At 38.5% G+C, this 26,010-nt stretch overlaps 1 protein-coding gene and 1 long non-coding RNA gene across 37 annotated transcripts in view; one reads left to right on the top strand and one right to left on the bottom strand.

The window, feature by feature from the left end:
- Nucleotides 1–26,010, top strand: part of LOC137859117 (uncharacterized) — a 346,743-nt gene that overhangs the window by 259,336 nt on the left and 61,397 nt on the right. The window lies entirely within an intron of this gene.
- The window catches only part of CTNNA3 (catenin alpha 3), a 477,233-nt gene continuing 470,905 nt past the window's right edge, over nt 19,683–26,010 (bottom strand). For all 17 annotated transcript variants that reach the window (XM_068687731.1, XM_068687729.1, XM_068687733.1 and 14 more), the window contains one exon: nt 19,683–22,043. In XM_068687731.1, the coding sequence (XP_068543832.1) occupies nt 21,756–22,043 (288 nt within the window). In that variant the 3' untranslated portion in view covers nt 19,683–21,755. The remainder of the gene's footprint in view (nt 22,044–26,010) is intronic.

Below are 26,010 nucleotides of genomic sequence, written 5' to 3'. Positions count from 1 at the left end.
ATGAAGAACATTGCTCAAAAATTACATCTGCCACTATCCTTTACTGCAATTTTTCTTTAGTATGCTGCCTTTCAGCTGAGGTCCTCTGCTCCATACCTCTCTATGCCTTGAGACAGAAGGAAAGGACCTTCATATTTATGAGCTGCAGAAAGATGATGAAGCTTCCACCAAAGGAGATAAAGGAAGGATCAGTATCCAAAGATGCATATCAGTACCTGCAATTTACCTGATATTCAGTACTGCATGCTGTGTACTAATGTGGATTTAGATAGACCTTGGATTTAGTTGTTGAGGAGGGAAAAAGGAGAAAGTAGCAGTCAAGCACTAGGGAGAGATGTAGATTCATCACAGAGGAATTTTTCAGGCATGTCATGAACCTAGAAACTGAAAATGTAAATCAGTAGTCTGGTTAAGTAGAGCACTTGACTAATTGTTTCTTTTTGTTCCAGATACATGTATTTTATTTTACTTTTTTAATTTCTTATGTTCTTCTAAAATACCAGTTTCTCTAAAATGAGTAAGAAGAAATTGATTTCTTGAATCCTCTCCCATATTTTCTTTCTCAGTTACTTAGGCTTTTTAACTTAGGTTTTTGATCAGTGGCCCAGAAGCTGGACATCTATTCATCTTCTTTCTTTCATAAGTGAGCATCTAATCTTTTTCCTCCAGTTCCTTTGCACTGTCTTCTCACTGTGGCTTCAATAGTTCAGAATCACAGAATTTCTAGGTTGGAAGAGACCTCAAGATCATTGAGTCCAACCTCTGACCTAAAAGTTAATGTACTTCAGCATGCCTTACTTGGCAGCTGCCCAGCTATTCCCTCTAGAGCTTTCTTACAGTATTAGGTGTAGTTCTGGTCTTTGTTTAAACTTCCTTGAGTTAATATATGTATATCCAGAATCGATAGGGCTTCAATATGTGGTGTCTGTCCAGAAATGACTATGCAGGATTCCATGTTCAAGCAGAATAAGTTTATGGTGACGCTTAATGTGTAGGTTGCTTTTTCAGTTTTGCGAGTGATGTTTACCGCATACATTCAGTTTCCATTGTTGTTTCCGGTTAAAGTATTTTGAGTACAGAGAATGTACTATATTTAGTAGGTAGTTCTTCCATAATCCACTGGCTATTTTAGATGCACAGCAATGTCTGTGTAATGTAGACTTCTGTGCATTATTTCCACATTTCTGGAAATAATTTCTATGTTTCTGCTTTGTTCTCTGGAACCAATTATTTAATACACTGTGAAATGTTGCAAGAAATTCTGATGGAGCCATTCTGTGACTTTGTTACTGATGCATTCATTCTGAAATATATTAATATGTTCTTCTAGAAGCACTACAGGCTTTCAGAGGTAATTTAGCTTTTAGACTTCTTTAAGCTTAAATTTGGAGGAAAAAAAAAAACGCTCCCTGAGTGAGCTGATCTGAATATACAGGAAGAGGTTCTGATCTATGTACTGCTTTATTGACTTAGAAGAAATCTGTTACACTTGTGGTTATGAAACTATTCTTTTATATGGATAATTGAAAAATGCATGAAAAACCTGGGTACTGTAAAGAACCTAGAAATCCTTCTTCTGAAGTCATTGATTTGCTGTCTATTCCTGTTTATAATTACATAGGGTCATAGTAAAACATCCACAGTACTGAAATACTCCACTGTGAGTATTGCTGACAAAGTTGCTCTGCTAAGGCTTGCTTTACCGCTTAAATAAATAATATATGTAAGGATTTCTGTTCCTGGAAGTATATAACTAGAAGCAATGTATTTCAGTTTTGGTTATTTAACAATAATTCAGTCAAAGAAGTGAGTTTAAAACTTGGCATTTTTTACCTGCCGAATTTCTTTCAAATAAATACAAAAGGTAACTAACCAGGAAGACACAAAACATCTCGCTTTATTTGGCTAATGCTGAAGAGGTGCTGCTGAGTTAGAGTTCAACTCGTCCACAACAAACATGTAGGGCTAGGTGCGGGTTATGTTTTCACAAGGTGCAAGCATGTGAGAGGATATTTTTTTTTTTCCCCAAATGAGAAGTTTTATTCTATTGATCACCTTCGATTTTGGCAAACCTTGTTTGTCCTGCTATTTTCTATGTTCAATCTTAATTCAAGTCAATAAATAGTATTAAAAGAGTTCAAGATCGGTCATGGTATTTAGCAGAGGAGTAGTTACAGAAAAGTAATACCTCCTTCCTATGGTAATCTAAATGTAGTCCATTCAGAAGCCTCACAAAAAGCAGTATTCTGTAATGCATACAACTTAGTTGTCTGATCTCTCCATCTGTTAGACTTATCTGTTGAGACATTTCCACTTTCCAGAGTAAAAAGTGTATTTTCACTAGGTCGTAGAGGAAAAGCATTTGAGTACGGGCACATCCCAGAGATCTGAAGAACCCAACTCATGTCCCTGTTACAGTATTCAGTTGTGTTTATTTTAATTCAGTATGGAATAGCTTTGAGTAAAGGGGAGGGTTGCCTCCAAGCAGAAAAGAAAACCTGTATTTTGGAATTGGCTAACTTACCTAGCTGACATTGTGATATTATCTTTTCCTGTGTCCACCAAAACAACTCCAAAATCTGAAGGGAAGAAAGGCAAGCAAACCTCAAAACAACAAATCAGAAAAAAAAAAATCTTCTTAAGACTGCAGTATCTTACACTTCATTGCAGTCATGGCAGATTAACTGACATATGAGAACATTAGATCTGTCAAACCTGCTTTGATGATAGGAGGAGGAGGACTTGCACCATCTGTACAGGAGAGGCTTTAGAGAGGGGACATTTAATCACAACAAAAGTAATATATTCAAATACTTTGAGATGAAGTGTTCTTTTTTTTTGTACATCACCATGTTCAGTATATAAAAGATGTTAGGTCTAACAATACCGGCTATGTACAGACGGGAGATGTGGGCAGATGCTTAGATCTATCTCATCATGGAAAATCTAGGTTACAAAGAAAGTTTTATGTATCATCAGGGAGACACACTTCATAATCACTAAGACGTTCTTTTAGTTATATGCTGTCATAACTCCAAGTACTATAGCGTTACCCACTAGCAATTCCTATGATAGAAATTGGTAACTGGATAAATTCTGGAAACTATCTGCCTGGTGTGGTATGTGCCTATCTCTTATAATTTGCATTGAGATAAAGAGAGGGGATTCTTTTTTTTTTTTTTTTGTAAGACTAACATGAACAGAATTTGTAGTGTTGATTAGTATGCTTGTTTAGATTACTGGTTCACATTAGATTTCCTATTTAAATTATGTGCCTATAAAGACAGCTAGAAGTTAATTGTCATGCGCTCAGTGTCTGAAATGGTGGAAGATTTTTTTTCTGCTTTATAATGATTCAAAAGATGTGTATAAAGTTGCAGTAATCTGTTTACTTTAATCATAGCTTCAACATACCAACTGGTACTTTAAGTACTGCTTAGAGTCACTCTTACAGTTTTGAAGAAGAGTTCTCATCTGCAACTACTGCATCAAGGCAGAACAGAATAAATACATAAATACTTTGAAAAGTTACATTAGTCTTTTTGTGGTTATAGATCTGCCTTATGTGCTTTCTCCATCTTCTCATACCACCAAAAAGTCAGCTACAACATCATATGAGAGTTTTCCTTTACAAGACTCCCTCTCAGTGTTTTCCTTCCATAGAGGAGACTGGTATTTGATGACCTTCTGAACCAGCAATTCTGTTTTCTGAAGCAGAAAATTAAGTTTTCTCTTCTTTACTGTGAAGAAGCCAATGTGTGTCTCATATTCACGCTAGACTGTCCTGACATACAAGGAATAGAGAATGTGAAAATAGCGTGTCCAAGGAGCTAGGATAGCAGAACACAGATTTTGAGCAGAATTTATATCAGAAATGTCTCACAGGTTCTGATTCTTATTCATACCAATATACCTTTAAAGTGCTCTGAGTCCAGAGGGCTGTCCCATGGATGAAGGTGTAATTTATACTCTTTGCATTGCCCAGAGGACCATAGTGTAAATAAGAATCAGATTCTGTATCTATTCTCATAGAACAGCATAGTATCCAGATTTCAGTAAGGCATCTGAATTTTCAAGTAATAACGAAGAATTGTCCAAGATGCTTCAGATAGTAAACCTAAAATCAGATGCCGAACCTGCGTATTACATCCACAGATGCTGGAAAAAGGGAGGTCCCAAAATAACAGGTCATACATGAACAGCTGTCCTTCACTTGCAAGGGCTTGAGTTGTTCCCCATGCCAGCAGCTTACAAAGTCATCCTGGCAGAAGTGCCCAGCCCCTGCATGGTCAGCCTAACATTTTGTCTCAGAGGTATTATTAGTGCTCCTGTAGATCCTGAATCTGTATAGACAAATTTGGGATTGTTTACTTATAAGGGTAAAATAGTGGATAAGCATAAAATACTGGATATTCATCACTGGTAGCGATGATTGTGTGGATATGTCTTTTCTGGGGTCCTTCCTGTATCTGTACTGTAAACCTGCTTAATCATACTGTTTATTTCTCTTGATGGGCATTATTCACCTCCTCCTATGGTTTAGGTTGGAATAACAGGCAGAGAATAATAGTGTAACAGGCACTGGGGCATGTGGGCTTGCCAAGTGCTGTTAGTAAGCCAGCCATGTGCCTCAAGTGAAAGGCATAGGGCTACTCTGAAAATGTACTTAAATGCGTTGTGTCCAAGTTGGCTTCTCAGTAGATGACACAGCCTTTCTTGAGGCTTACTTAGCTGAAGTAAATCAAAAAGGCTGTGACTAGATTAGGCTGATTTTTTGAAATGTGTTTGTACTGGCAGAAAGTAGGAAAGTGGAAAAGATTGTCTTTTTCCTATCCTGAGAAGAAATGGAAGGAAAGCTAATCAAATGAGTGGAGATGGCACAGGAGAGCACTACACTCATATTAGAGATGGATTGAATCTTGTTATTCATGCTCTGTTGTTGGCAGATGGCTTAATATATTAAAACGGACAAGAGAGCATTACAGACAGCGTGGCATCATAGCTGTACAAATGGAGACAGTTCAGGCAGTAGCTCATTGCAGTTTGGGGAGTGACAGAGAAGAAAATGACTGCCACACTTAATTAGAAAAGTAGCAGTACAATACAGAGACAAAGCCCAATGACAAATATTGTCCCTGCAAATCTAGCATTATCCACCTCATACAGTCCATATGCTGCTGTTCAGCTCCTCTGCTTACTGACTATATAGGTGATGTGACTTTTTAATAATCTGCCAGTTATAAAGGAAAAATAGGTCTTTAATAAACCCAAGATGAGTCACAGAAAGGAGGATCCTAAAGTTGTACCATTCCTTTTCCTTCCTCCCTTCCTTCTTAGATAAGTGTAGGTCTGACTGCTGGTCTGACCTCTGGGATTTCTATTTCAGTGCTTAAATGAAAGAGGATTTCTTAATTTCTATGTACAACTGAATAGCAGAGTGCTGTTCTGAGTCCTTTCAGCAAGTTTTTGGTTATTTTCAATGCAGGCATCATTTTTGGAACATAGTTGCTAGTGAAATCAATTCTTTTTTCCTTTGCTAACTGGCAGAAAATATTTTTCCTTGGCAGCAATCTTTAATTATATTCAATAGTGACTTTCTCCTCTTTAGAGTTCAAGTAAATTAATAGGTTAGAGGTGTTGGGGGCATTCTTTCAGGTATCTGAAGTGTGGTGGTTATATTAACAGATTTTCAGTGTGCTGTGATCAAAGCCACTTCACACTCAGCATGAAGTGGCTTTGGGCCAGATGGTGAATCCCAGCAGCTAAACTCCCTTATGCTGTTTTCATTTTTGCATACTGAGTGAGCCTGCCCCATTTGCCTGGCTGTACCCCACTGCAGGCAGAGTACCAGAGGCAGCCAAGGGCAGCATTAGGGCATGACAGAGAAGCAGAGCCAAGCTCTGCTGCAGTCACCAGCAGCTCCCCCCATGCACCCCTTCAGCAGTGTGTGTGCTGAACACACAGGGACAAACTCCTCCTAAGTTTAGGACCTCAACTAGCTATGCTGGAGAAGTGGTTTGCCTTTGTAGGCCTGCTCTGTAAGCAGTGGGAAGAGACGGGAATGCTGCCCCAGGACAATTTGAAGCATGCCACTGTTGCTGGTGCTCTGCATTGCTCCCAGGAGGAGTTAAAATCACAAGTCACTATCACCTGGTTAGTTTACATGGTCTGCTAATTTAAGTGCTTCAAGCTGGAACAACGTGAATATTGTTCTCCTAAAGCAGAATGTCATGTATACAGTCGTGCAAGGCCTACACAAGCATGAAGGTTGAGTTCTATCCTAAAGGCATTAGTGACTACAGAATTCTATACAATTCAAAAAGTTGGACTAAAAATACAGGTTAGCCAAACTCAGAAATTCTCCTTTATTCTTCAGAAGCAAAGTGTGTTCATTGTTAATTCTCTGCTCTTTCTACCCTGTTTTCTGCGTTTGTGTTGAAGCATTCCACCTGCTGCTCCAGTTCATGGTCTTCCAGGAGGTTCAAGGCAGGCTCTCTACTGTTCTATTATGTAAGTAAATAAAAAGTAAAAAAAAAAAATAAATAAATTTTTTTTTTTTTCCTGTTGCTCTGTACAACTGCCATAAAGATACGGAGTCAAGGTAAAATAGTCAACACAAGTTCCTGTTGCTTTTCTGCTTTTTAAATAATATTTTACCAACCTTATTGAATTAGAATGAGACATCCTAAAGGACCAGTTAATCTTTAAATATAAGACCTCTTGCAGAATTACAGTTCCAGTGTCTCTCTCTCTTTGGTGTGTCTTCAAGACCAAAGGCCTATGACTTCCTTTACGAGTCCTTAGAAGAAGTTCTCACACATAAGCAACGATTTTCATGGGGCACAATAACATTGGAAGTATTGATGCAGTGATGTTTTCGAGGCAGTCTGAAATTTTCCAGTTTATGTTCTGATTATATCATGCAGTTTGTTAGCCTTAGTATATAGGTTTCATTCACAAAAATACCGAATGTTACACTGGCATGTAAATAAGATCTTAGATGTCCCTAGTGTGTAAGATGTGTTCTTGCCTTTACTGGCTTCACTTAACAGCCTTCACATACAATGACAGAATGGCTTGGGTTGGAAGGGACCTTAAAGCCAACCCCTTACCATGGGCAGGGCCCCGTCCCACCAGTCCAGGCTGCCCAAAGCCTCATCCAGCCTGGCCTTGAACATCCCCATGGTTGGGGCATCCACAGCATCTCTGGGCAGCCTGTGCCAGTGCCTCACCACCCCCTGAGCGAAGAGCTTCTTCCTTGTATCTAATCTAAACCTACCCTCTCTTAGTTTACTCTTACTCCTACTATTACCATTACTCCTAGTCCTATCACTGCACTCCCTGACAAAGAGTCCCTCCCCAGCTTTCCTGTAGCCCTCTTCAGGTGCTGGAAGGCTGCTGTGATGTCTCCTTGGAGCCTTCTCTTCTCCATACCGTCTTGTCTTTGTACCACCTGTTGATTGATATCATTATAAATAATCGTATGCATTGGTAGATTACCTTAGATAAATCATGTCCTGCGCTTCATACTGCAGCAGAATTCCACATGCCTTCTTTACTAGGAAATTAGTTTGAGTGAAGTAAATCACCAGTCACCTGAAAGAATTTAGATACGCTGTTTCTGAGGGAAGTTTCTTTATATGACCTTACCTCTGTGTGACTTGCCAGGTCTTTATTTTTATTATTATTATTATTATCACTTTGTGATATTAAGACCATTTCTTAGTAATGTTATCTATAATCTAAATGTTTTATAATCATTTTTTTCTGTGTTGCAGTACCTTTTCAATTCTTTTCTCAGAATTGATGATTTTTATTTTTTATTTTATTTTTTTTTAAGAAAAGCCACAGTGTTTCAAGATACAGAATTTCCTCAGGATATTTAACAAGGAAGTTCAAATGTAGTTCTAAACATGAATAGTAATTTGAGTCCCTGCAGAGGGAATCTCCCTCTGCTTTTCCCCCTCCAAATAGGCCAGAGATGATCTTTTTTTTTTTTTTATTGCGGTCTTTCCTTCTGTATTGCTCAGTGTTTACTCTTCATTTTAAGAGCATTTCACTTGTTCTCCAGTCATCAGTGAAATTTGCAATACTTCCACATCACATCAAGCTTGTCGATCATTCTTTGCGTTTACTTCCTCATCTTATGAGGGACTTTTACCAAAAGTTTCTGCATGTTACTGTTCTTAAGCTGGATTAAGTTTCGTGTGGCTGTCTTTTCTGTTGTCTGTAGGTGTTTGAAGCACTGTATTGAACTAAGTTCATTTAATTATGGGGAGAGCTGGAAAAATGTGCTTGGTGATAATATCATTTCACTGTGCTTAGTTACAGTAATCAACAGTCACGACATGATAGCAATGGTGGGGTGAATACTAGCTTAAATGGAGAACTCTGAAGAACAAGATAGTTTTCTTGGTATAGGCAGCAAAAATGAAATGGTCTTTTTAAGGTGCTGACGTGGGGGGGGGGGAGGGAAATACCTGGTAAGAACTGGTTACACTGTTCTTTATCTACTCTTCTATTTTACCCACAATAGAAGACTTTTCCTTTGAATGGCTTTACAGAAATTAGTTACACTCATTTTATTATATCATTAGTGTTACTTCATAATAATTCTCAGAAAGGTCAAATGACTTTACTAAGGTCATGTGTGAGAATCTGAGAAAATATTTTCAAAATACCTGTTGTATTCTGTACACAAAATAAGGAGTTTCAGTGCAAAGCCTTGCTAGAGAGTAAATATCTGAAACTTGAGTATATTAAAAATCATATAGAAAATCTATTGTAGGCCTTGTTATTTTTCATATGGCTTTACTAATGTTAAAATACCTGCACATGGACAGAAAACACACTTGTTCCAATGTTGTTAAACAGAATGGGGTGAATAAAAATTGCAGTTTTGCTACTACTGCCACACTAGTACAAAAAGCAATGTATTTTGCTTTGCAGAAACCAGGTGCTTTCTGAATATTGCACTTAATGATCGCACTAAAGATAGTGGGGGGAAAATGAAAGATGTCAAGAGAATGCATTTTTAGAAGAAAAATTGTGTTTGTTTTTTTTTTTTAAATCATTTCAATTCCTCATTTTGCAAATTTCATTATATCCAAATCTACTATAAAATTCCACTCTCTCAGCATGGCCCGTAATTGGAAGAAGAAAGTTCAACTGGGTTTAATAATTCATTTATATGAATCTTAAAATGTTTTGGTTTTCTTCAATAAAATATAACAAAATTATGGAAGATGAATAATCTGTCCAAATAAATTCTTGTACGCAAAAGACTTATCCTAAGAATTCCTTCTTGTCTCTACTTTATAGAAATTCATACTGAACTAATTCATTAGTACCAGAACACAGTAATTTAAATGTTTTCAGGAGTTTATATATACTTCCATTCTATCTGTTCATGATCAGTTTCTCTGACTAATGCATGCCTACTGTACAGAAAGTCATCGCTCCCCAGGAAGAAAGACATGGCCTGCTGCCTGGATGCCCCAGCAAAAGAAAAAAAGTAAAATAGTCTTTAGTTGTAAAACAGAGTACATATATACTAGCTTTGCTTTGTTGCTGTGCCTTTGTTATGAATCTTTGTGATGGCCTATGTTTATAGTCTCCTGCAGTTAAATGTCCACAGTTGTCCAATTCACATTCAATTATTCTGTTCATGGGAGATGAAGTTATTTTGGAGTGCACAATGCTCTGAATGCTGCAGGGGTTGCTGCCCTGTGTTGGCCTGCTAAGTGTCTTCCTGTTTCTGGAAGTCAGACCAGCTTGGGGTCAGTTGTGCAGACATGGGATGCTGCAGCGAAGCTCACCTGTGCTTGTTCTGCATCTTGGATGCACAGAACACTCCCACAAGGCAGAAGGAAGCATCATTTCGGTTATTTCTCTTCCTTTCTCAACAGTTTATGCAGTCAATAACTCTTTGAAAGATCTGTTTTGATGAAATCGTCTATATGTGAGTGTTAGAGAAGCATGGTAGGGGATTGTTGTGTATCAGAGTCTGCTAGAGAAAAGTCTTTCCTCTCATCAAATAAATTGGGTCTTCTCACATAAGGCTGCTTGGTGCAAGAGATCTTGGGAAGACTGCCTACAACCTGTCACTGTTTTGATGGATAGCAATAGGCAGTGACCTTTCTTTCCATGACAGCCATTTCTTGGAATTGCCCTATAATGTTGTATCTCTTACATTCTTTCCCTGCGTGTCTGAGAGATAAACAAAATGGTTCCCTCTGAGATGGTGAAAGAACTTTATAAAAATAAAAATTAAATTAAAAAAATCTGATGGTCACTGTGCTTGTGGATAGAGCTTCAGGCATCAGCTTTGAGTCAAAACCGCTGTCCTTCAAACTAGGACACAGCTACAGAAGTAAGTGGTGACACAGAGGTAGCTGAGATCTTTTTGATGCTGTGTATTTTGCTCTGCAGTTTTCAGGAGAACCATGGCTTATTCCAGACGCTGTCTGACAAACTTATGCAACAAAGGATTGCAGTGCAGTAGCTTCAGGAGCCTTATGAAGAATTCCCTTTTTAAAAGGAGGACTTGTGTCCCCCTCCCCCCCCCCCCTTTTTTTTTTTGAAATTCTAGTTTTGTTTTATGACATGCGGTTTACCATCTGTTTCAAGACGGGAGCTTAAAAATGAAACAAACAAACAAAAAAAACCCACACTCTAAGTAAGGAAATATTACTGCTCTTGAGAAATCAGTTACTTTTTGCAAAATCAGGTGGAAAAGCCTCTGGCCACTCTGGTTAGTTTGACTTTGCAAGATATCCTGTGCTGTATGCTGTGTAAGGCACTAGTCTGTCTTTTATCCTTCTTTTAAATACTGGAATCTTTGAGGATCACAGCGGGCAATTAACACAGCTTGCTAAAACAGCTTGGTGTCTTCATTAAAGAAAACAAGTAAAAATGGAAGTTGAAGAGGGTCTTAGTTCCAGGTAGGAAGTGATGTGAATAATTGCAGTTAGGTTGAGGCTGGGGTAGAAGCTGATCAATGGATCTTTTGTTTATTATTGGAGATTCTTCAGGAAGAGAAACAGGGTGTCTTGGGGGGGGCTGAGGGAGGGGGTGGAATGGACGGATGATGACACACAACAGAGGTGTTTATCAGTGTTTATAATGCCGGTATTAAAACCACTGCAAAGTGATCTGCTTTCACTATTCTTCTGATTCAGGCAAGATGGCCCGTGACAGGGGATATTGCTACCCAGTGCTTCCAGGGTACAGTTGCTGTGACAAAGAATCTTACTACTGCTGTCTTCTCTGTTAAAAAGCATTGCGTCCCCCTGACTCCAGTCTTAGAGAGAACTCAAAATAAAAGGGAGCTCACTTACAAAAGCATGTTTGGTAGCTACTTTCAAATTCCTTGCTGTCTACACGTAATTAATAGCTGCAAAGTGACGAGTACAAGGCGGGAATGTGTAGAGACTCCATACAAAGAAGTGCCATAGATCTTTTTGGAGCAAAGTAGTGCTTTTTCTTTCCTGTGGGAAATGCTGGCTTTACAACAGAATTATAAACCAGAAGTTTTCCATGTTATGTAAATGTCACTGTGCCTCCATCTCTCCCACTTTTTTCTTATCTCAGAATTAGGTAATGCATTCTCTTATGCAGAAATCTCAGAAAGAGCCTGCAGCAACCCAGAGAAGACTGGGGTTCACCGTTAATAGCCACACGTGGTTGCTGGGGAGTGTGTGAACTTCCCCAGAGTGCAGGCTCCACGCTGGTGTTCAAGGCTACTGGAGAGCTCAGCAGCTCAGAAGGGGACAGAAGGGAAGTGTGGCCAGCAGCACAAGGCAGAGACTTGGGAATAAAGTAGTGAGATTGTGGAGGTGAGACCTGCTGGCACATCAGTTGATGTTATTGGAGGTACTCAAGGGGAAAATGAGACCTTTAAAAGTTACCCTAAAGCTTTGGGTTCATTAGACACCAGTCTCCAAGATACTGTAACACAGTCTGGTGTATGAATACGTTTTCAAAAATTGAAACCTCAGTTCAGATCACAAACTAAACCCCTTACCTTATGAAACCTGGATCTATTAATATCCAGTGGCAGACAGTGTCTTACGTACAAGCTAAAAAAGCAAAATAGAATAAAGCAGAGTCTGGGACAAGAGGAATAAACACACAATAGTTCTGAGGTTTTGAGTCTTGAATTTCATTCCAGTTACAGGGTTGCCTACTCTGTGAGTATTATTTTTAGCTGAGAGTATGAGTTGAATTTACAGTACCTGTTTCAGATGAGATATTTCAGGTGGATACACTTGGTGAAATTTGTATATTTGTACATGCTGCTTTCCTTTGACCAGTAGCCCTAAGAACATAAGGTTATGTATTCGGTGCCTAAAATAAGGGAAAATAATTTGGAGATTGGAGGCTGGAGGAAGTGAAGCATCTATATCATTCTTGTTAACATATCGCCTGTTTGACTTAAATACGTTGGTTTCCATAATGTTTGCATACAGACAAAGATGATTACATTGAAAACAGATTATTCTTAGCCCCAAAGTTTTTTTTTTTGTTTGTTTTTGTTTGTTTTTTGTTGTTGTTTACTTTTTTCCCTATATCTTAACAAATACAAATATTCTGCTCAAGCTTTTCTGAGGTCTGCAGACATACTTATTCTGTGCTCTATTTTAATTGTCAGGGTTTTAGGCTTCAATTTACTTTCTGACTGACTTGATGCAATTGCTGTGACCCGCAGCTGATATGTTTTAATTTTGTCATTGAGATTACTTCCAAACCAGAAAATTGAAGCTGAATATGGAAATGCTACACCTCACTAAGGATGAATGTTCCTGTTTTTCCAACAGCACTAGCTATGAATTCCAACAGTTTTAGTTCAACTGCAGCAGGAAAAGAGAGTTATTTTTTTTTGTCAGCCTAGGGCAAAATCAGCTAAGCATTAGGATAGTTGGATTACAGGCAAATGGTTTGTGGTGTGTGTAATTTTCCTTCTATTTGTTTTTACTGTATTTCTGCGCTTTTCGAATTTGTGGCGTGTGTATGCTCTGTATCTAAAGGAACAGAGCTTTCCTGAAAGGTGGAATGTGCCAGGAGCTTGCCAAGAGTGAAATCTGAGTTGCAAGCTTCTACTTTTTCACATTTACATCTTTTGTAACAGTCCATGCAACTTCTGGGAAGAAATGTTTCTTACAGTGACTATACTTGGCAGATTCTTGAGACAGGTTGTTATCTTAATGAAATGTGCAAGCAGTGTGGTTCTTATTCTTCAAAGCACATAGGTACGATCCCAGGAGCAGGCCTGGTGATAGTTCATTTAAGCACATTCTTAGCTGTGGTTGTTGCAATACTGGCAGATCCATGGGGGTTCTTTGTAGTGGAAGTTGTTTACCACCATGATGAAATGTGAAGAAGTATGTTTTTTCAATGTGAGTCACAATGTAAAACATGTTACCGTAGTCTGACCAAATAATGTAAGGTGTAAATTCAGTGGCAATACCAAAAGATACAGTATTGTGTTGAAGACAAATCAAAAATTAAATGTATTTCAGTCAAGATTTCCCAAACACTGAGTATTTTAGCCTACATTTGCATGTTATAGGGAATACAACATATCAAATAATTCTATTTTTCATTACTACTTGTATTAACTACATGAACTTGTCAAAAAGGTCAAACCAACAAATGATTAGTCTACCATATGTTATCTAATAACTTGGCAATAATGGTTTCAGTAGGTCTGTATCCATTATCTACACATCATATTGAATGTTCCTTTCGAGCTTTGGTTCAGTCTGTGTATATAAAAGTCAAATATCCACAGTAATAAGATTCAACTACTTAGCTGTGAATTTTGTGCCCAAGTGATTCTGAGGTGATACCCTGTTTAAGGAAAAGGAGATTGCAGTAGTAGGGCACAGTTATTGAATGAGGAAGTAAGACCAGCAGAGAGCTTTTTTTTTTAAAAAAAAAAAAAAAAAAAAAAAAACCTTTATTGCTTCATCTAAAATAAGGTTGAACATTTTTATTTTATTTTTTTTAAGAAAAATATATACTGTTAAGTCTGATGAGTAGCCCACCAAAATCAATTGAAAAATATTTTCCTAGAATTACACGCATGTCTTAATGCCTAAGTCACTCTTCAGGGAGGCTTTGCATGTTCTATATATACTTTGAGCAAAAATATAGGAAGAGTGGTTCACTTTTTCTCCTTTCATACTCTAAAAAATCAAAATATGTGATGCTATTTTAGCGCACTTGAGACATCAGAATTCACATAGAGGAAAGATAAATATACGTCTGCTTGGGAACTGAAATATGTTTCTGAAAACTGGTATAGTAAGGGCTTTTTTATTTTTTTTTATTTTTTTTTTTTACTTGGGAGTAGTTTTCATTATATTCCTTCTTTTGCAATGTGTTTTCTGACCTGTTATGTTCTGGTATTGTATTCTAGGTGATGGGAAGGCTTATTTGTGCATGTATTTTGCTTACACTGGACTCATATATTTTTGGCTGTCAGCTTTGGTCCTCAGCTGCTGGTGATGCAGAAAATTAATGGAGTCTTCAGCCCAGGCATTATGATAATAGAGTGCTTGAGGATGTGCCATCACCACCCACAAGACTCAGTAGCTCACACTACCAATAAGCTCTTTGCCCTTTAGATTGCTGTATTAATAACCTTCATATTTTGTATTGTGGTATTTTAAAGTTGGCCCCAACCTGCCTAAATAAAGACAAGTTGTTTGAAATGCAGCAAGAGGAAAGGGCAAGGAAGACTTATTTTCTTTGGGGGAGCATATCTCTTTACTGGTGGCATGCTTTCTACCTGTTCAAAAGCAAACTTCAAGGTGACCGATCGGTCTTAGCCAGCCGGAATGAGGGATAACATTTTTAAAGAACTGCTAGTGAGGAAGGACTACAGTAACTACTGTCAGGAGGATATTTTACCACTGAACTCAGAATAGCTGTGCAGATCTAGCCTGGCTGCTGAGCTAGCCACACACCCATTTTTCCGTGTTCTTTTTTTGTAATGTTTCAAGAAGGTGATAAAGCGAAATGGGACCTTGGGAAGTGGAGTGAGGGTGTTGAAAGTCTTCATGCTTAAAGAAATGTTGAAAACCTCTTGCTTAAAGAAAATGCAGTGTCCAGGGCTGAGAACAGAAAGCTAATGCTGAAGGAAGGGCATGAATATCAAAATGGGATGGGATAATGGGATATATGGAAATGGTATATATGGAAATTAAAGGGTGGATCGGAAAAGAAAAGGACGGGTGGGTTAATTGGTAGCTGTATATGAATAATGCTAGGAAGCTGTGGGAGGGGATTCAGTCATTCCTCTCCTCCCTTCCTGGCCAACCTTGCAGACAGGCAAGCCAAGGTCCTCTGGGGAGCCAGAGGACTCCCAGTTAAGTTCCTGAGCATCAGACGAATTGACTCTTCTGGAGCACACAGGGGCACATTGTGGTTAGGATGTGTCAGATGATGGACAGTAATACAGGGTGGTATTCCAGGCAAGCCCATTCCTTCACCTGACAGTAAAGGGTAAAATACAGGAAGATGTGACAGCAGCCACATCCCAAGTGTGCAGGACCTCACCTGTTGGTGCATAAAGGCGTGGTCTGCCATGACAGCTTGAATCTTAATGTACAAGTAGGTACCATCTACATGCAACATTGCATTTATAGTGCTGGTCCCTCTCCCTTTCCTTTTAGTTTAAAGTGCTTAGTTACAGTTGTGTAGTGGTCACTATTAAGCAGAGGAATATGGTACAAACCTCATGACGTTTTTTCATACGACATGCTTATCAGGTCTAAGTAGGAATGTTTTGTTGATCCTTTCTGTTGGTTGCTGCCTATTCAAGCTCCAAGAGACATCACTGAGGGTTTGCACTTCGTGGCTTGCTGCGTGAAGTCCTTAGTACCTCAGATTGAAATAAGTAGTAACATGAACGTAATCGGTGTAACTTACTGTTAGGAAGCTTTCCAATAGTTGCATAAGTTACTGTAAAATAACCTGGATGAGTAATGCAAAATCTATACACTTGTAAAATCTGTGGTCAGGAACACATTTAGGATGGAGAAAACAGAGATTGGGTTCACAGAGGGATTGGAAGGCAAAGGTTTCCTCAATTCTTGTAAGGTTTTCCTCAATTCTTGTAAGGTTTTCCCTCCAGGGAAATTCTTTTTTCCTGGAAAAATCCTTCATTTGAAAGGTGTTTTTCTCCACCAGAGAAGCTTAAAAAAATACAAAGAAAAGTTAGTTTTCTTCCTCTCTCTCCTCCTGTCAGCTGTGCTGTCTAGCTGGGCAAACAGAGCTTGATGCTCTGTTCTGTGTTTTGAAAGCGTGGGAGCTATTTCCTGTCGTGTTTCTATCTAATGAGGGAGCTCTGGGAGCTAAGCAGACAAAATACCTACCAGCAGGCTGGCTGAAGCAGTTAGCACCAGCTCCCTTGACATTTGGTCCCTCTGCTTCCATGGAAGAGGAGTGCCAGGAGGTACAATCTGCCCCCCAGCTGATGAGCCACATGACTATTTTCAGCTGCTTTTAAATCATTTTCTGTATCATGTATAAATAATTGAGAACCACAGCAGAGAAGCTAATAGCTCTAAAATAGCCAGGCTCGTAGAAGATGGACTCCAAAGGAAACATCATCCTGCATGACAAGATGTCTCCTTAGTCTACAGCCTGCTTATATGCAGCCATTTTCACTATCAGGAAGTAGAAAATAGTTTCCTATCCTATTAAGAACTCTTTAAAATTAAAATTGCTAGATCAATCTCTTGTACTGCAGATTTAGATCTTAAATATTTCTTGTATTTTGCAGTCAAAATTTAGGCCCTCAGTTTTCCATTTATTGGACTGTAGCAACAAGTTTCTTCCCCTGATGGTAAACACCAGGGACTTTGAAGCATTCTCTTGGTTTGTTTTACATAACTCTGAAGCCATTTCTGTTTTGGATACATCTTTTTTTTTTACTACAAAGTTTCCAAAGTGTTAAGGTTATTAATTGAAAGGTGGGTATTTGTCATTGCAGCAGTGTCACTTACAGTGTGCAACAAAAAATCTGTAAAGTTTTTTCATCAGTGGTGTGGAGCGTTTTTATCACCTTCAAAGGAAGCTTTACAAAACAAACCCACTAACCATGTTGACAGAGTAAATCAGTTCTGATATGCCACGGAAAACTCAAATGAAATGGTGTAATCTGCTTAATCTTTATTATTTAATTACTAATATACTCTTAAATTGCACTCTGTTGGACAATTTCTCATCACTGCTTTTGTTATATTAACTTTTTCTTCACAGCACAACAGTGTTTTTAGTAGATTGTTGGAGAGGAAGTGGGTTATTAGCAATTGTGTATATCCAGAGCTTACCTCAGTGTTAAAAAACAAAATTGAACTGGATGCAGAGGAGGCGATGCAGAGGAGGCTGCAGAATCGGGATGGATGAACAGACACGTTTATCTGCTACCAGTGATTCAGTTCCACAATCTTGTGATTGTCTATTGATAGTTTCACTTCATCCAAAACATGTTCTAAGAAAGTAGGTTTTAAATTTCAATGCTGTTTTAGCCTTAAAGAAAGTTAAGCTTTTCTCACTTAAAACAAGAAGTCCTCTTACCCTGATTTTCATGAGGAGTGAGAGGATTGGGGAGTAAAGGCAGGCAGAAGAGGAAAGGTCTCCCTGCAGAGTGTAAAAAGGGTACAAGGTCCCTTCTTACTCTTACTGCTAAAAAGGAGAAGAAAAAAAAGGGAAAAACAAACAAACAAAAATATAGTTGAACAGACATAAGCAAATAAACACATTTATTTGCTTGGATAGTCATTATTTGCTGTATTTGATTTTAAATTTTTCTTTTCTGAAAATGAATGGCAGTTTTGTTTTAATCCAACCAAAGGGATTGGGCTCTTTATTATGTACTTACTTCCTGAGCCAAATATATGGGCAATCGCTAGGGTTTAACCAAGAACAGTACACAAAGAACGAGTAGTTGTGGGAGCATAAACAACAGGTATGACCACGTAGAATTTTATTGTCTACTGTTGGTGAAAACCTACAAATATTTTCTTCAGAAATAATGCTTCTAAAAACTCATTTAAACTTCATTTATAAACACATTGTTTCTTAAATGCTTCAACTGTAAACACACTGAAAACAGCACAAGATGCCCTCAGAAGAACTAAAAAACCTTTTATAACCATCTGGAATGGCAGACCTGTGTGTTGTCGCACTGCCTAGTCATCTCCACTGAAGACGCAGCTGTAAAGCGTCTCTATAGTTATCAAGTTAATGGCATGAGTGGGCCAAACCAGGAGTGGGTTACCAGCTGTTTCCCACCTTATTCTATACCATTCCCTTCCGAACACAGTCAATCAGTTATGTCAAAGCAGATTTATTGTGCAAAAAGGCAGGCTTCAGGGGTGGGCAGAGGTGGAGGGCCACGCATTTAATTTTTCCGAGTTCTCTTAAGTTCCAAGGTATTAGAGGACTTACGTTACTTACCAGGAATGGCTCACTAAGTTCAGGTAATAAGAGAGGAATTGGGACAAACTGGAAGCTATGCTCAGTGCAATCTACAGTGACAGGAACTGCCTTTTATAAATGAAAAGCACTAAATATTACAGGAAACAACATCAGCAGTGATAGCAGTGTGATGCAACCAGGTTGTGGGTTTTCTTTTAATAATCAAAAATCAACAGCTTCAGTGTTCTCAGAAACGGTTTAAATTTGTTTTCTTTTACTAATGTGCTTCAACAACAAACAATACAAACTACATAATCTATGTAGTCCATAGACTGCACAGTCTATGGACTTTTTTTTTTCTTTTAAATAAAACTGCCCTAAGTTGTCTGTCACGCTTTGTACCATAATGTAGTAACGGGGAGTGGATGAGGTAAGCTAATGAAACGATGGGAGCTGCTGGAATGAGAAAGCCCTGTAACGCTCTACTCTAGCTAAGAACCTAGTTTGCAAGGTCAATGCTCCTACACTATGGTTATCATGCAAACACTAAGGCAAAACAACAGCAAAGTGAAAAAATATTCTCTGAAAACCAGGGCTAGAAAGGAACGTGCAAGCTACAGAATGAAGTAAGTAACTGTGTCTGAATAAAGCATACTGAGCAGCACATTGTCCATCAGCATTATTAATAGTGGCAGAGAAGGTTGCCTACTTTCCAGATCTGCTGAGGGAGGTAATGAGCTAATACAACAGATTTTTTAGAACTTCAGGATTTGTTTCTCACCTCTCTGTCTCCTTAGGTAGGAATAAACTTCACCTTGTCCTGTTTTCACTTGGGTTTGAATTTTGGCCAAGAAGCAGAAGTCTAGATACAGTTAACACATCATTCTTTTAGCTCTTCTCAGAAAGCAACTGTGGCTTTTGATTGCCTTGTTCATTTACATATTTTTCCCCCCTAATAAATCCCTATGTAATAGGAACAGTATTGGATGCTGAGATGAAACTGGCTATTGAGAATGGCCACGCAAAAAGAGCTGTGACTGGTATTGTAGTCATGAACATTATATTAAGCAATAAACTGTGTCTTAGTGATGAGAGTGCTAGAAGAGCTCTAATGTAAACCAGGCTAGTAAGATCACACTTAGTATGCTAGAGAAGCTGGAACTTACAGGAATAAGAAAGCCTGGCAGGCATTTGAACAGGGTTTTGCTACCGCTGGAGACTAGAACAGAAACACATCCAAACAAAACCCATAATGCTGAAAGTGGTGTACAATCTTTTAATTAATAATATGAAAACAAAACATAAGTTACGAACATCTAACATCAATGTGAACTGATACCAAAGGTGTATCCCAGAGATGTGAGGTATGTTTTTTTTCTTTTTCACGAGTAATGCCCCCCAAGCCCAAGATTATTCCAATCTGCCTGTTGCCTTTTGGACTTAAATATTATTTGAGAAATATGTAATCAAAGAGGGTGGGCCAGAACCTGAATTATTATTTGGAGATTTTAGCTTTAAGATGTGACAATCTGTACTCTCCTGAGCAATGCACCACAAAAAAAAAATCTTTCTCAGCTCTGCTTAGCGTGCTAGCAGACATACTGAAAGTATATCATATGACCAGCTCTGTATTGTATCTACTTGCTCTACTTGACTGTTAGTTGCTTCCCACTGTGTAGTCCTAAAAGGATTAGCAAGTACCTGCATATGTTGCTAAGATCTTTTGAAAATATTGGAGGGGATTTGTATTGGAAAAGTGCCATTTCTCTCCCCCCCCACCCCCAGCTTCTTCATTTTGTTTCATTTGACAGATAGTAAAGTCGGGGACAGTGGAATACTGATCTGTAAAATCTTTAATGCATGATCACCATAGGTTTTGTGGAGCTTCTTAACCAACAGCCTAGAAATTTATATTGCTCTACTGTCTTGATCCTGTGCACAGGCTCTTACAGAGTAGCCACAAGAGGGGAAAAAAAACAAACAGTTCAAGGTTATTTCTGCTGCCTATGTGGTGCTGTTTAGGGGCACTGTTGTGCAAACGTGGTAGTAAATGACAGAGCAGCCCATACTTTGGAACCTCCTCCTAATCGTAGTCAATGATGCATCATGAAGTTCTGCAATTTGAGTGGGCCCTTATACCTGAGCAAAAAAAAAATAAAAATCTACTTGCTAAGGAAAGACATTTAGTTAGGTGAGATCTGGGAAAACCTAGTGATTGGGCAGGGAAGACTTTTGCTTTAAAAAGTCAGTCCAAGCAGATTTAGTATTTAAACAGATTTAGAAAAAAAATCTTTCCATAAGAATCTTACAGAATGGTGATAATCAGAGTAGTATCACTTATCTTCATTACGTATGTTGAAATATAATGCAGTAATTTAGCAAGTTGCTAGACAGCACAGTCCTACGTTTGGGACTATACTTACATAAGCAAAGCCACCAAGTTGGCTAGTTACCTTGCAAAAATCTCACCATTCTTCAGATTCAAGATGTGTCTGTGTTATTTCCACAGTAGTCTTGGAATAATGATGCATTTCATACTTGTTCTTTTGTGCTGTGATTAGAAAAGTTTCTGTTGTTACTGCAATAATCAATCAGCCAGATGAATTAGAGGTCACAGAATACAGTAGGAAACAACACTGAATAATGGTAACATTTCAAAGGCCGTTGTAAAGAGCTATTATTGCTATGCTGCAGTTAGTGCTTTTTCATTACGTTATCATGTCCATGTTGTTATAATACTTGTTTCTTCAAACATTTTGAAGTTTACATTTCCTCTATTTTTATATAAAGCTGGGGCTTAGAGGTGGTTGATCTTTGGACCTTTCAAACAGGATAAAAAGTAAAGGCCAAAATTCTCAGTTAGCATAAAGCAGTCCAGCTGTTTTGATCACAGTGTAATGATCTTGATAAAGGACATTCCCAGTAAACAGTGTTCAAAAATATTGTATGTCATAAACTACAATGAAGTTTAATATTGGCCTCATTCATCCCCAGTGAAGGAATGCCTGTCCCTAGCAGATGCAGGACTTGGGGCAGAGTTTGGCACGTTGCATCCTGCTTTTCAACTACTGTAGCACAGTCCCATCATGTATCACCCGAAGTGCTCTGCTGAAACCATGCAGTATAAAGACATGATAGTTTGACACTGCAAGACAATGAGTATTTTTTCAACTGTGTGCTGTTAATTAATCCAACATTGTTTTCAAAGTAATTTAAGCAAGTGTTAACTTAAAGATTTAGGGGAAAGCAAAACACTTAACATACATTATTATTAAATAAGTAGGGGGAAGAATTTCAAGATAGAGACACAAAGTGGCAGAATATTAGACTACTTCTCTGCCTCTAAATTCACTCATGACTTGAACAGGATGGATTCTCTTCTTTGCAGAACCTTTTCTGACAGCTGCATAGATTTCTTCTGGCTTCTCTCTTTTAATTAAGGGCTTCTTCTCTGGAGCTTTCATTCTCCACATCACAACAGGATGTCGTGGGCCAGTAGGACTCTGAATCTTGATGATCTTTGTGGATGCAATATAGGACATCTTCACTGTCTGCACCACAGCATTCATTAAATTCTTGGCAGCCTGAATTAGTGAAGTGACGCTATCCAACTGTAATAAAAAAAAAAACAAAAAACAAACAAAAAAAACATTAGTCTAGGAAAAGCCTTCTTTTAATCACAATATGCTCAGGAATAAACAACAGTTAAAACCGAAGACTACCACACTAGAAAAAAATGTCTTGGTTTTCCCTTGGTGTGATCCTTATATCCATGTTCTGATGCTCAGACTTGAAGTGATATACAAAAATCTGTGCTGATGGAGTAAAAAGGCTTACGTAGATGTTTGTTGCCTTTTTTTGTGTGTGTGTGTGAATTCATAATGCTTGTCTGCAGGGCATCACTGCAATTACTACTGATGGATAATTAAACCAACTCAAATAAGAGCTGTAAAAATGTTACCATTATTTCCTTTGCATCAACACTAGGCAAATTCTCCAGCTGGTCCCATCACACTCCAGGTGCTCTCACATGCTCCTAAGCAATGGAGAGTATTGTCATGTAGTTGGATTAGTCAGAGCTGCTGAACCTAGTCTTATTGACCAGGATGCTTAAAGGTAATTAAGAGCAGGATAGCACATGAAAATTTCAGCAACTGTGGCCTCAAACTTTTATAAAGGATGAGAACATAGACGTAATGCATAATGAACCCCTGTATGACATACTCCAACATGCAACAGTATGCTATGCAGCCATAAAGTGTTAAAGGTATTTCCCACTAATATTCCTTGAAATAGAAAATAGCACACTCAATTTTAACTGGAAATTGGGTAACTGGAACAAACATGCAGTTTTGTTACGTTGACTGCCATACTGCTCTGTGGTGTAATAAAACTTTGTATACTGCTCTCTTCTCACATCTGAGGCTTGCAGGATGCACAGTGTGCATGGGCCAGGAGCAGAGTGTGTTGGGGACATTGTACTTTCTCAGTTAACTCCTCAGCCCCCAATGACTCTGGCAGCCTACATAGCGGCCGATTTAGCAGTGTTGCATGATGAAACTGTGCAAAAGGCAAATGCAATCCTACGATGTGAGCTCAGTAGAGGCATTTTATTCTCTGATAATCCTTCCCAAGGTGAATCTCAAGGTTTAGGCATGATGGTGGTCTGACATGCTTCAGAAAAAGATGTAAAAGAGGCTGTATGCAGCAGAGCCTATCTTGGGGGCTGGGTCTCGTCAAAACAGAACAAGAGGAAATATTTTACTGAAGGCCAATGCTGGCAAAAGAACTCATGTTTGTAATTGGTGATTAGTATTAATTAAACATTTTGATGTGAGGAAAAGTCATCTCATTTTGCATGCTCTCAGAAAATAGACTAAGGAGGCTCAGGGCAATCCTTCCAGATGTAAGAGTGCCATGACTCACGGAAGGGGAACTGGTGTTTGCAGTGTCCTTTTATATCTTGTAGTCTTAAAATCTGAGTGCAGAAAACTGGTCTGTATATGCTCGCTACAACTGTGTCTGCTGTTAGGCCATTGTATGCCACACTTCAGCACTTGCAAAGGTGTCTACCAGTATACTAAACCCGGAAACCAGTGTCTACCAGCATACTCAACCCAGAAGGTGTCTGTCCACTGTTTGTGGTTTGTTTTTTTTTTTGACAGGTTAAGATAACAGCTGAATGATGCCACAGTTCATTTTAAGTGCAGTGCCTTTTATACCATTACATTTCTTTTGGATTTAATTGATTGGAATGAAGGCTGTTGTGCCCCCTTCAACTTATGGTACCCTTTGTGTTGTCATACTGCCCCCAAAGAACTGCTAGGGTCCTATGTGGTATGAATTATCTCACTGGCCTGAAGGAATAGCTTTTTATTCAAGGACACCAGATTTGTATTTGATTATAAGGCTGACAATTTCAATTGGAAAGGAATCTCCATTCTTAAAGAACCTTTTAAGAAAGCCCTTTAAAAAATATCTTATTGCTTATATTACTATAAATGTTTATTATTCAAGTAAATAATGTCCACCTGAGCAGCACAGCATTTAACGATGTTCCCCCCAGAATAGGTTAGAGGAGCATCAACAACTGTGAAATCTGCATCAGTTTGGTAGGATGAGAACAGCACCTGTTTCAGGACAATACAGAAGCTTCAAAGGAGGGCTGGTGTACTTCCTACTTTGTGTACATACATTTGTGTGCATAAATGCATGTATGCAAACCTTACGGGTACACAAGATGACATTTACACACTCACAGCACATTGTTTAGAAAATTTTCCCTTCTATATACACTAACACTAATGAAGCCTAATACAGTTCAGAGATTTTGGAAAACAACATTTCAATTTATGTGCAGCCTCTCTGTTGAAACACTTCTTCCTCTTCTGTAAAAATAGTGAAGTTGGTTCTTTAAAGGACCATGAGGTTTAGTGGGAGAATCATCCAGAATTTGTAAGTGCAAAGTCTTTTGTAATATGGAGATATGTAAACTGACTTTTTAGCAAAGGTCATCTCCCTTCTGCGAGGTCGAATGAATTGATGAGAAGATCATGTGTTTTATTATATCTCTACATGTCAATTTTATAACAGTTCATACACATACAAAATGCAGCCGAAGTCAGAAAAGGGACGCGTTTGCATTTAAGAAACATGCCTGATCAGAAGGATCTATCAGTTAATGCCGATTTTGTTGCTTCTCTCTCCAGAAATGCCCCCCACCAAAAAAAATTAAAATAAAATGCTAAATGGACTGAATACATATGCTATAGGAAAAGGTAAAATGTAAAATTGAATATATGACTTCTAAAGTTTATTCCTTGCTCTATCATGTGAGATTTTTAATCGGGATTTCCAGTTTGTAATAGTCATCTAGTCTTTGCATGGCAGTATTTCAAACTAAGAAGACAAGTATGTGTGGGGACTGTTGTGTACAAACTTTAGGTAAACAGACTGCCTGGCCATGCTGGTAGGATAAGCAGTTAAACATAATTCTTGTGGTGCTGTTTTAGCAAAATTCGAGTTGAATGAAAGTTCGCAGTTCAAATCCTAATGGTTCTTTCAAATAATGCCTTTGTACCGTTTTATGAACTTCCACGCTCAGTCAGTGAACTGCTCTAATCAGAGGCTTTGCCATTATATTCCTGGTATGTCTTCAGTTGCCCAAGTATCCCTTTTTGTAGGCAGGATGACTAGTGTGGTAGGTATCAACTTACTGGTACATGAACTGATGATGTCTGTATTTCAAACTGCTGATTACTGTCTTGATAAAACGTATGTTAATTGATTATAGGAAGTGATAAGAAGCAGCACGTGAGAAAAAAAAATCATAATCTTGTTTATTTTGTGTGGTAATCAGAGGTTAATTGTGGGCACACATGCACGCAGTTTTGTCTGTTCTCAGGCTGTCGCCTTCTAGAAAAGCTGACAAAGCCATGATTTTGACAGATTACACAGATCCTCTTTAAATACATATATATATATATGTACATGCATGCACACACACACACCCCTGGTTGATATTGGTGCCGTTGTAAACACACACTTTTCTAGCATCATCTGTATAGTAACACCAATATGAAGATGTTCCTGTGTGCCAGCAGACGCAAAGAAAAGCTGGTTTTGTTTCTATGGCAGAAGCTTTATGGGCTTACGGGGCTTTTGTTTCTAAGTGACGTAAATTTCTGTAATCCTTCCACTTTTTTCCAGTGGCCTGGTGTTGGAGCCACGCTAGGCTGGGTAAAAAGTAGGCTGGGGTATTTGGCAAGTTCAGTCATGGCTTCTCAAGACAGAAAAAAAAAAATTTGCTTCCATTGAAGGGAAAAGGCTTCTAGAAGTGTGTACCAGCATCTAGGCTGGGTATCAACATTGCACCTCAAACCATCCAGTTATTGTGACCCTGGTTTATACTGTAAAGTATGTCAAATGAAGTAGAATCCTTTTAGGTGACAGTTAGAGCTTACAGGCTTTTCTCTCCTGTGGGCAGTGAATAGTTACCACTTCACTCTGGCTTCTGTGGGTCCTTACAACAAAATAGCCATGGGCTCTTAACAGTCCATAGCTCCTTCATCATGCCAC

The sequence above is a fragment of the Anas acuta genome, chromosome 7 (assembly GCF_963932015.1).
Source record: "Anas acuta chromosome 7, bAnaAcu1.1, whole genome shotgun sequence".
Taxonomy (NCBI): Eukaryota; Metazoa; Chordata; class Aves; order Anseriformes; family Anatidae; genus Anas; species Anas acuta.
Note: the sequence above shows the minus strand (reverse complement) of the source record. Positions and strands in the feature narration are given on the sequence as shown.